We start from the raw sequence: 12212 nt of genomic DNA on the forward strand, positions 1-12212 counted from the left end.
GCCCACAGCCCCGCTGCGTGTGCTTACGTAACCACAGCTGATGCAAGAGGAGAGCGTCTCCGGTCAACATTTACCTCACATTTACAGTTAATATCATTTACCCCGGGGCCTTTAATGTGTGCAGTTACATCCCATGTCTTAGGATGTAGTGTAGACTATAATAGTGTATGGTGCATGAAGAGTTCAGCAGTGTTCAGAATATTTTGCTGCTATTTATGAGGTAGCATTGGCTGTAAGGTCTGATGTACAGCATAATATTATGTGGTTTGATATTATTATACGGTACAGTGTGATGCCGTGTAGAAAATTTAATGTACAGTGTGATATAATGTAGAATAAAGTACCCGTTTGATCAGTCGATGTAGTTTATAGTATAGCAGTGTGTGTTGTGATGTAGTACATTGTATAGTATTATATCCCTTGAGATAGTGTTATATAGCGTTGATACGTTGGTCTGCCAGGTTTTAAAGTAGAGGTATTCACAGAGACAGTTTATGTAAGGAGCTGATCTGAATACAGTAAAGAGAGGCAGAGTCTTTCTCTGCTGCATGTGTTTTTCCTTCACCGTGTCAGAGACAACTGATCAGTCACCTCCTCACTCCCAGACAACAGTAGCCTCCTTCCCTCTCGTCTCTTTTTTCCTCTCTCTCTCTCTCTCTCTGTCTCCCTCATTCTCTCTGCGTTTCTTCTCCTCCACACCTCCCCCATTTTCTGCTCCTCCTAGTTTGTCTGTTTCTTTCCTGCTCTCTCTCTCTCTCTCTCTCTCTCTCCCCTGCTGGCTTGCAGTACCTGGAATGATCCAGGCCTCTGGATTGGAGTCTGCTCGCTGTCCTCGGCTGTCCTCTTCCTCCAAGCTCAGATATGTGAGCTGAGGGCATGCTCCCCCCCCTTCCTCTCCCCACACTACCTGTGCTTTCCAGCAGGGGGTGCTGTGAGCACTTCTGTAGGCGGCATGGCAGTGTCCCAGTTTCCCCGTCTGCGTGCTGCACGATTCCTGGCCCCCCGCCAGCTCTCAGGCGGCGGTTACATAAGACCTGCCGTTCTCTTTTTTTCCTGGAATTCAGACTCTCCACTGATGTGTGACCTTCAGCAGTAATTGCCAATAAAAGTGTGGTGGAGCTGTTTACTGAGAGATACTGGCAGCGCCCCGCGCTTGGTGGTGGGGGGCGCAGGCAGGGGCCAGGGGGCAGGGGGAGGGCACTGGCCCATTTTGCAGGCTCTCACAGTCGGAATCTATTAACTGTTTCAGGCCCGCCGCCAACACCAAACTGGGCACTGATGTAACACTGTCAGGAAGAAAACAGGCCAGCAAAGCCTGGCTCAGGAAGACATTCCTACTGTATCTCTCCCTGTCTCTCGCTGTCTTTCTCTCAGTATCAAAGCCTAATTCAAACCTGCTTTACTGGCATTGCTATAGATGGTAAAGGATTTCCGTAGCAAATGGGTAGATTAAACAAAGCAATAATAGTAACAACAATTCCTTATCATAAATGTGCCAGCTAAACTAATACCACCTGTAGGAGTTATGTCAAATACACAATCGTAGTTAATTCCCACACCAATACTTCTAATGGATGGCTGTTTCTGCTTCATATTAAAATATAGCCAACAGTCAAAAGTATATGTTCCCCTTCAGTCACTATTGTGATTTCTTCTCCACTACAGTCCCTTGTGTCTCCCTCTCTTACCTCCTCATACCTCCAATAATGGATAAACCTACATGGGCCATCTGAACTGAAATGGGATAGCAGTAACACAAATTATATTAACAGAAGCTGATAACTGATTTCTAACTGAATGAAAATTCAATACAATGAAGGAATGATCATTGCAACAATCATTCAGCCAGTTTGTACTTGAGTATAAAACAAAGCAAGTGATAGCCTTCATTCTCCAAACTGGTGGATGTCGTGGCCCCAGGTAGCTCAGACTGTGGAAATCAGGAGTGAGTTAGTGCAGGTGTTTGCGGTATGGATCTGATAGCCATGCTTTTCGGCTTGTTCTGTGTCTGGGGTGCACATGTCTGTAGGGTGTGCTTGGGACAGACAAGGCATTAAGTGGCACTGAAGACTGACGTAGTGTCAGAGGCAACCTTGATTGATACCGGCATGTAGAGCTCCTGAAACTACATTCGTGAAATAATCTGTTACAGATCTGTGAACATGAAAGGAAAAGCATATGTATTATCCTGTCTTCCCATCTTTGAATAATTTGTGGTAATGTGTGGAATGACCTGGATATTAGCATGTGAAACAATCCATGTTAATGTGTGGAATAGTGCATATATGTGGATGTGGGATTAAGCAGATGTTATCACGTGGAATAGCACGCACGTTAGTATATGACATGATGCAGATGTTAGCCTGTGGAATGTTGCACATATTGCCATGTGGAGTAAATGCACATTAGCCTGAAGGATTATGCATATGTTAAACGTGTTTCAGCGTGTCAGATAATGCTGATGTTGAGTGCAGTCAAAAAGTTCAACTCTCATTTCATCTCTCTTCTCTCAATATCAAATGCCCTAGATGCATGTCTGTGTGTGAATGGTGTAGGAAGCCAGGACTGATGACCACAGTGCTGTGTTCCCACAGCCTGACACAGTTCTAGCAGGGCTCTTCTTGTCAGCCATGGGTGAACCTCGCTGGTTCCTAATGATGTCTCTCGGCATTGGCTGTTTCTGTGGAATGCCAGTGACTCTGGTTTCACCAGCCCTGCGGGCTTGAGCTCCAGCCCCAGTAGGGAAGAAGGGTAGAGGGGTGTGAGGTTTTGGAGTGTTACAATGCACCTCTGGAACACTAGCGGCCTGCTTGTGTAAGGAAAAAGCCCCAGAGGCTACTCCAGGAGAGCTTTATCCCAGATGTTTTCTAATGGAAGTGGGCATTCTTTCAGTGTTGCAACAGCTCTGCATGTAGAAGTTGATGATATAATATGTCATAAAATCATTTGGATATACTTGAGTATAGTTAAAGTAAGAAATCTCTTGGTACCTGTGACCTAGCCTGGAACGCCTTACCTCCTTATTTTACTTTTGCCAAGCATACTTATTGAGGTCCCTTCTTTTTCAATTAAAGGCTGACTTTCTTGAGTGTGAGAATACCTGAGAATTAAACATCAGTTGTTCAAATTGTAATTCCAAATAAAACTTCCTGTAGTCCATTCAGGTTGTAGGGTTTTGCATGGGTGGATGAGGTTACTAAAGTTTTACTTTACTTTCACTTTTAAATAGATGGTTGTATAAAGCTGATGGTTCTGTGCAATTTCAACAGGTGCTCATAATCATAAAATCATGAAACTCTGACAAAGTATCAACGTAACTCAGGCTGTAGGTTTGCGGTGTATAATTGTCCTGTCAGAAGGGTGTGTGGTTGGTGCTTGAGTCATTTTGAAGAGTGACGTTCAGGCCTTGTGTGTAAAAATTAATGTTTATCCTTCAACCTCAGCTGACCTCCGGTTTTTGAAAGAAGCCTTTTGGCTAAGTGGGGCAGAAAATTCATTTTGTTTTTGCCATAAAAAATCATGATCACTCTTCTCTTTTTTCACTCCCTTTTAAAGTTGTAAGGATAGTGGCAGTTACTGAGCAGTGAATTTATGAAGTATTCATTTCGGTCACACTGCTTGAAGCCTGACGCAGGAGAATTGCATTAAATGCAAAGAAAAAATAAAACTGAGGGGAATGTTCACTGTGCATGCATTTTCCTTTCAAGCAAAAACTTATCTCTCAAGTAAACAGCCGACAGATTTAGGGAGATTCCTAGCCACTCTCATAATTACTCAGGCAGACATTCACATTGCAAGGGCTATGCAGGTGATAGTGAACCCGCCTGTGGTGTGACTCGTGGAAAGGAGCTGGCGCTAGAAAAGTTCCAGCGTTTCACTCTCTCTCGAATGCTGGAGCACCTCAAAGCCTCTCTCTCAGTCCCCTCAATGTTTACCCGAGCTTCTTAGACTCATGACTGAAGCTCAATGTTGACTTTCGTTTGTGTACTGTGGTTACATTTTCCAAATCTCCCAGAAAGCCTCTTGCGTAGAAAACTTTTTTAAATAAAAACCCCAAGTGCCTCAAATCGTTTTGGCTGCTAAAGGAAGCAGGTTAACTCAGTGTTTGTTAATGAAAAACAGAACTTCACTATTTCCCTCAGTCTTGCCCAACTTAAGCCATACATTGGTGTTCCTGCCCCTCATTTGATAGGCAGATGAGATTTTGAGCAACTTTCGCAGTACATTCCATTTCCTGATACAGTAGCCTAGATCAATTCCAGAGCTGCAGAAATCATACGATTTCAGGGTAGGAAATCGAACCATACCAGAATGTGGGTACAGCCTTGTGATTCATACGTGAATTCCTTTGGTATCAGTGAAACTATCAGATTGATGATTTAAGAGCATCCCTCTCGTTTGCGTGCTGAAGCCACCTTTTCATTGGCTGTTTTTGTTTAGCGCTGTTCCGCATCACTCGCATAACGCCTCACCTGGAGTTGCATTTCTGTCAAGATGCCAGCTGCCCCCTTTAAACATATTTCAGCTCCCCAAAGGCATTCCATTCCCCCCCCCCCCCACACACACACACACGCACACACACACACACAAACACACACACACAAACAGTTCTTCCTACTATAGCTGTCTACTGTATGCGGAGGGGAGAGTGCAGGGGAAGAGTCACATTTAACAGTAAATGCTTTACATCTAAAACAAACATAATACCACTTTACCCTAAATGTTAGTCTAAACAAGTTCAAATGCTCTGTCTGGTAAGAATTTTCAGATAACTGCTCAATCCTTTTCACCTCTTCTCCATGTTTAACCCACTATGCCACTGGTGCTGTGATGCACACAATCTTTGGCTCCACATTAAGTGTCATGTTAGGCTTCTGTTAAAGCCACATCTCATAGTACCTAACAGGGGAAGTATCTCCTGTTTATTGGCCCTGAACACATAATTGTTGCTAATGGTGATAGGCTCACTGTCCTTCGCGCATCTAGCTTTTGGTACATATCGGGTTACCGAGTTGGCTCTGCCCAGGGCTCTGGACTATGTCAGGCTAAGCACTCCTGGCTTCGTTGCTCTATGGTACGGTTTTAGTTTCACATATGCTAGATAGTCTGGACAAACCTGTCTGTCACTCTACTGTGCAAATTAAAAAAGGGACAATTGGAAATCTCACTTTATATGTTTTGGCTCTGCAATTAAATTTACTATTATGTACATGGCAGAAGTTCTTATCCAGAGCTACTTATAGGAAGTGAATTCAGTAGGGTTAGGCAATAGCTGCAGCGATAACTGAATCATTAGTGCTACCTCCTGAACGATAGTGCCATTGTGGCAAGGAATCCCACAATTTCCCTGTTTCTGGCCACCAGGTTGCCACAAGTGTTGCCACAGTGTGTCTGCCACCTCTGAGCTTTTTCTGCTCCAAAGCTTGAAGTGCCACCAGGCTTTTATCTTCTGTGTTTAAATCATGGTCTTTTAAAACTGGCTTTTTCCACAGCGTTTGGAGGGGTAGGGTTCAGAGGTCCAAGGTGTAGCCTGAATAGGTGGATTTTGAGTCTGAACCATTAAATTAGACAGTGATCTTGCTCTTCTGACAGTTGTGGGGAGCCAATTCCATCAGTTGGGGACAAGAGTAGAGTAGGGACATGAATGAGATGAGTGACCCTTCTAGGAAGGGACCACTTGAGGACTGCAAGTGTCTGTTCCTGTTCTTGTTCTGGCTTGTGTGCCATTCGTATCTCTCCCTTGATGCTCAGTTTTCAGCTGAGTCTGTTCTCCCTGTGTGCTGTTGTCACAGTGAGAATCCACAGTGCATCACTCGTATGTCGTCCTGGGGTCCCGCTGAATGTTGTCTTGCTTTTATTGAGCATCTGTGCTGCTGTGAGTCTGCTCTGTTCCCTTTGCCTCTGGTCCATCTCAAAATGTGTGAGAAGGAGAGAGTTTGCTTTGCTGTTCTGCAATGAAGCGACGTGATTAAAATGCTTAAGATTAATTCCTGTTAATTAATAAATCCGTAATGGTTAATATTATCCCTCAGTTTTTTGCATAAATGTACAAATTTTACCATCAGTGTTTAGGGCCCTGTTTAATGAGATCCCAGGTGGATGGAGTGCTGTTTTAATTATATGTTTTTTATGTTGATGTTTTTGTAGCTAATTAATTTATTTATGAATTGAACATGCTGGAAATCTCATTGGATGAGAGCATCTACTTACAACCGTATAACAAAGATGAGAATAATGTTCATTATAGCAGTCGTGGGACTCCTTGCAAGACATTGTTTATTTGCATGATCCCTGCATGTAGGAAACACTCACAATAAAAAAGTTAAGATAGGACAGCTCCTCTGAGTCGAGAGACTGCAGCTCCAGCATGCAGTGCAGACTTGTATCCATAAAACAGCGGAGCCTCTGGGCCCTTGACCTGCAGTCAGGCCGCGTTTTTCGCTGGGTTTATCTTTGCGGTTGGCTTGATGTTATGTGTTCCGGCACTGCCGGGCACATGACAGCCATCTGATCGGCTGTTACCAGGCAGGAACCAGGGGAGCGAGCCAGGCTACACCCGGCAGCTTCTCTCAGCCTCTGTTTGCACTGCAGAGCAGGTGACCCTGCAGACTGCCGCTGGGTAATTTGCTTAGGGAGGGGTGTGGGGGCGGTGGGGGATTTTGGCGGGACCGGTCACACCTTGACTAATCCAGGACTTTTATCTCCAATCAGCTGGCCCCCCCGCCTGAGCCGGAGGTCCCCGCCGAGGTGTGTTTCATGCCCATATTTGCCCTCAGTGCACAAATATGGGCCTCTGCAGATCACCGCTGTCCGTCCTCTCTAGCCGTTTCCCATCACTGCGACCGTGCCGTCTCAGTTTTTGCTGTCATTTTAGGAGATGACAACAAGATCTTCCCATTTCTGCATTCCGTCTTCCCCAAATTCCGCCCCCGCCTCCCCTGCCCCTTACCCCTGTCCCATCCCATGCCTTTCTTTTGTACAGCACATCCTCTGTCTTGACCTCTGCGTTGGTCATCCTGTGGTCATTCAAACTCGTCAGTCTTTGACCAAAGTCCAACTTCTTGACCTTTTCTCTTGGGTTCTTTGGAAGAGTGGACTGGGTGTTTTTCCGTGGCAGATGGGAACTCTAGCTTGTTCTGTGTCAGTAGTGCAGTAGCTCCATTATGTAACCTGGATCAAGCCCATTTCTGCTTCCCCTCCACGCCCCCCCCCCCCCCCCCCCTCCCCCGGCAGCCTGCTGTACACTTACATAATTAACATGGTTTCATCTGAGCCGTATCTACGAAGCATCCTGCGAGACTGCACCCCCTTGTAGTTTGCTGATTTAAACTGCTTGTAGAATATTAAAAAGCATTTTCAAAGAAATCAGAGGAATGTTTTGTGTGCATTGAAATGCCAAGGGTGAAAACACTTTAACAGACAACATGCAGTATTCTCTCATGCAACATTTACAAGTGAGAGTTTTTTATTGTAAGCTCCTGTCATTTTTTTGTTGATGTTGTTTTTGCCATACTTTTTCTAACCAAGACTCAGGATTTTTTATCACTAAGAGGTGCATGATTATATTATCACCAAAAACAACACCCTCCCGCTCCTGACACCCCCACCACGAACCCCCCCCCCCACCCCCCCCGTTAACTGCATGATATAACCTGTCCCAGTTTCATGCATGTCCAGGAAGTGACTAATCTGTACAATATTAACACTTTTTATTTTGTATTTGTTTTCCTTTTTTTTTTCCTCTGCGTTTCTTTTTGACTTCTGTGCTTTCCGCTAACTCACCTGCCCTCAGGAGCTTGATCCAAACCAGCCACAGAAGCAACTGGAGGATCAGAAGCGGGTATGTAAACTGCAGGCCCTCTCAGCCGGTTAGGCCTCAGTCCTGCAAGCTGTTGGAGGGCTGGCCTCATGTGCTTCACACCCTGCCTGGCTCACTTGCAGCGTGCAGGTCTCACCAGGGTCCTGTGAGTCCCACGAAGTCACTTGTGAATGCACTGGCATCCAGAGGGACATTGGTTTCATCAGGGAACTGGAAAAAGGGAATCATAAAACTAACAATTTTATATGTTTTGTGTATTTATATATTTTTTTTAAATATACCAACTTTATTTTATCATTATAAATTAATTTAACAATAAAGCAAATATGTAAACCATTGGCTGGTGACATTTATCAGAAGTGTATCCAAAAATGACACTTGTACATTTTGTACCGTGCAGTAAATATGAAAACTAACTTGCTGCTCTGTGACAGAACTTCTTTCGTTTTACTAAAGATTTTGCATGACTGTGGATAAGTTGGCAGCCCATGTATTTCGGTTGCTCTGATCAGTCAGCTCCACTTGAAACAGGCCATGAATGCCGATTCCCATAGAGTCGGAGCTCCATGTAACTCGTCTTATGTAAGGGGCTCCCTGCTTCAGCTGACACCTCTCTCAAGAGATGCTCATTGGGATGGGAGAGAAGAGGAGGCAGGGCTAATGGTGAGAGATGGGTCCAGTTTATACGGAGGACCTGACTCTTGCCAGATTCCTCTGTGCTCCAGGAACAGTTGTCAGTGGTGGCCTAGTCGAGTCTGTGATAGCAGAGTAGATCATTGATCTCGATCATTCACGGCCATTAAATAACGTGAGAATTCTTAAGCCATAATTTCTCCAAGTTTATTAAAGTTTCCCCAGTGTGACGGATCACATCCATAATTCACACCCACTCTTGGGTCTTGGTAGAAACGCAGTGACTCATCGCAATATATCAGGTGTTGCCGTATGTGTCCTATGGGTGAGAGTCGGGGCTCTTTGCTGTGGCACTCTCTTCACTAATTTAGGAAGGTTTCCATTTATAGGCTCAGTATCTGCATGCTCAGACCGGTTCCACAGCATCATGGCAGGGTCTTAGTGATTAGGTCAGGAAGGAGCTGACCTCTGTGACGCGTCATGTTTGTGTGCTTTGTAGTTATAATTATTCACTCACACACAGAAACACACGTACGCACCCTCTATAATCTGTTGATAATTCGTTCGTTGCCTCTGCCGTTTGTCGAGATTGCCGGATCCAATTTGTCACGGATGTATCGCACCTTCAGTGTGGATTTGTTGACCCATCAGTCTGTGACAGGAACTTGAATATCAGCGCCTTGTGAAGGAGGCAGTTGGTGTGAGTTTTGGCTGATCTGTGATAGGGTGCAACACAAAAAGCCCCTGTCGCTCCTTATCTTTGCCGCTGTTAATCCCTTGTTCACCGCAGTGGGTTGAGCGTGAGTCATAGTACAAACATGTCGATTCAGACGGCCTTCCCCCAAACCTCTCTGAGTTTGTGTCAGATGGGTCCCCCTGTCCCCCCTCAATGGGTCTTCTCTCCACCCTCAGGGTCAAGCCCCCCACCCACATCCCCGTGGGACATCTTTATTCCTCAGCTCTAAAACATTTCCCCATCTTAGTCCCCATTTTATTTTTTTGCCCTCCTGTTGTCATGGCTCTGTACGACTCCAGAATACTCTTCCAGCTATGACTCACGTTTCAGGCCAGCTGTTCTCAGATCAGCCTTATCTGCCATTGATTAATTGTCTCCGAGAGGGAGCACAGGCACGGCCGCTGACGCACGCTTCCAATTCGATTCCTGCTGCGTTAACGTCATCGCTGCATCCATTTTTAGGTAGCACAACCCCCCCCCCCCCCCTCCCCCCTGCCATCAACATGTGTGAACCTGCTCATTAAGATGATGGTTACAAGGTGTGTACAAGAGAGGTGGCTTCTGGTCTCACATAGGGATTGGTGTGTCAGTTAAGAGTGGGGTTAAAGGGCAGGCCCGTTGGATGACTGTATGTCAGCCTCTGCAGCAGGGTTGTCAGGTGAGGTCCTCATCCTGGTTTCTATCTCCTTCTGAAGGGTGAAGCACTAAGGCAAATTCTGGTCAACCGTTACTATGGCAACTTCAGGCCCGGAGGCAGGAGGGACAGCCTGACAAGTTTCAGCAATGGCCCCCTTACTGCAGGGGGGCAGGGCAAGGCCCAAGCAGGTGAGCGAACAGAGTGTGTGTGTGTGTGTGTGTGTGTGTGTGTGTGTGTGTGTGTGTGTGTGTGTGTGTGCGCGTGCATGCTTTTGTGTGCATATGCAAAGTTTACATGTACTAGGTCAAATGTGTGTGTGTCTGTGGTTGTGTGTCTCTATGTGCATGCATGTCCCCGTGGAGGGGCAGTTCGAAAATACACACAGGTTTAACCAGTTTGTGTCTGCAAATGTTTGCATGTATGTGTGTACATGGGTGTGTTGGTGGGTGCATGCATGTGTGGAGATGAGGGGACGTAACAAAGAAGCACCTTAAAACAAAAGAAGCACAAGAAAACATCTCATCAGTAAACTGCATCAGCCCACGCTGTTATGAGTAAATGTGTAAACAGGTTCAGCTGGACAGTTGGACATTGTGTACAGCGTTACAGCATATATGCATGTCCGCACGCGAGCAGTTACACAACTGCATGATTCTAAAGGAAGGTAAAAGAAAAGGAACATCTCTCACACTTTGCTCCTGCTGCCAGCATTTTCATTTCCATTTTCACTACCTTTCCATTTAAACGTCCAATAACAGTATTGCCAGAACCTTGTCAAAAGGGCTTCATATTACCTTTTTAGTGTTAAGCCTTTCCCATCCATGGATAATAGATACTTTAGAAATGCAAGTGATTATCATTGTACCCTAATTCTGAGTTTCACTGGAAATGTTTGTGGGGCATCTCTTGTTTACAATTTTATCTGAACAGTCTTTCCTTATTTTTCCTCAAATCTTACATGGCTGGAGAGCCCATTACTGTTGAAGGACAGTGTAAAGCAGATATCTGGGACAGAGTGTATGAGTTGTCATGGTTGTTATGTGTACCTTACTGAAATAGCCTGGAACTGTGGAGAGTGGTACACTTGACCACTTCAGTTTAGATTAATGCACTTGAGAGAAGGCCGGAATAAGGGTAGACTGCTGTTCGATTTTCAACACTTTGAGGGTAAAGATAAGTGTTCCTGTTCACCATCTTGGCCTTGTTCTCCCTGAGAGCAAGTGTCTCTACGCATTCGTTCCAGGCCTCTCTGTTGCCTGGTGACATGAGAAGGAGCCTGCTTTCTCTGAGAATGTTCTTCCGCTTGCACCTGGTCATGAAACAGAAGAAGAGTCTGTGTGCAGTTACGTGTGTTTGCATGTTGGGTTGTAATTTGTAGTTGTGTGGTTCTCTGTGTGTGTTTTGTTTGCTTGTGCAGTTTCATGTATAGTTGCGTGTGCATTTGCACGGTCAGTTGCATGTGTTACGAGTTCAGTTGCTTGTGTGGTTATATGTCTGGTTGCTTCTTGGTTTTCTGTTTGTAGTTGTGTGGTTTGCTGAATGTGTTGTCACCCATTCAGTTGTGTGCTGTCTCTATGTTTGGTTGTGTGTGCTATTTTGTATGCAGTTCTGCGTCTGTGGTTGTGTGTTCATTTGTATTTGTATGATGATGTACTCAGTGTGAGTGGAAGGGAAGCTGCACCACACTGTATGCCTTGCTGTTGTGTAATTATCACACCTCAGAGAATGGCTTCACTCCATCTTGAGTCTCTGCCCCTGTGAAGTCAATGTTGAGGTTCCACTCTGGTGAGTTTCAAGTGCAGGCTCCTCCAGTGAGGTCAGCATAGAGGGTTTACAGGTGCTAACAGAGGGCTCTCTCCCTCCAGGTGGGGCAGGGGGGTCGGGGGCTGTGAGCCGGGGGGAGATGAGCCTGGCCGAGGTGCAGTGCCACCTGGACAGGGAGGGTGCATCCGACCTCGTCATCGACCTCATCATGAATGCTACGAGTGACCGCATCTTCCAGGAGAGCATCCTATTGGCCATCGCCCTGCTGGAGGGCGGAAATCCTGTAATCCAGGTAAGGCCCAGCTAGGGCCAGAGGTCAACAAGGGTACATTGCCTTTGAGATTATTCACGCTTCCCACGAGTGTTGAACGATGGCTGTCAGCACCAGATGACTTGCATCTTCCGCAGGTATACACAGAGAATCCCATTAAAACACTAGATGGCCCGCAACTACAGGACAGGTTCACTATACCCATTGAAACCTTTTAGCTTCCACACATGAGGCAGTGCTATCTGTCCTCTATACTGATGCTGACCAGAAAATAAAAGCTCAGTGCATGGACATCATCCATTCCAGTGCCAATTTCTGTCAGTTTCGCTGTGAGAAGATGAGAACTTGCGGT

General features: G+C 45.6%; 1 protein-coding gene across 12 annotated transcripts in view; it reads left to right on the forward strand.

Annotated features, from left to right (window-relative positions):
- Positions 1-12212, forward strand: part of itpr1b (inositol 1,4,5-trisphosphate receptor, type 1b) — a 116926-nt gene that overhangs the window by 60221 nt on the left and 44493 nt on the right. For 7 of the 12 annotated variants that reach the window (XM_036531944.1, XM_036531949.1, XM_036531946.1 and 4 more), the window contains 4 exons: positions 6712-6747; positions 7793-7840; positions 9884-10013; positions 11691-11881. In XM_036531944.1, the coding sequence (XP_036387837.1) occupies positions 6712-6747; positions 7793-7840; positions 9884-10013; positions 11691-11881 (405 nt within the window). The remainder of the gene's footprint in view (positions 1-6711; positions 6748-7792; positions 7841-9883; positions 10014-11690; positions 11882-12212) is intronic. The other 5 variants (XM_036531950.1, XM_036531952.1, XM_036531951.1 and 2 more) reach the window with 1 other exon arrangement.

The sequence above is a fragment of the Megalops cyprinoides genome, chromosome 6, assembly GCF_013368585.1.
Source record: "Megalops cyprinoides isolate fMegCyp1 chromosome 6, fMegCyp1.pri, whole genome shotgun sequence".
In the NCBI taxonomy this organism is placed as follows: Eukaryota; Metazoa; Chordata; class Actinopteri; order Elopiformes; family Megalopidae; genus Megalops; species Megalops cyprinoides.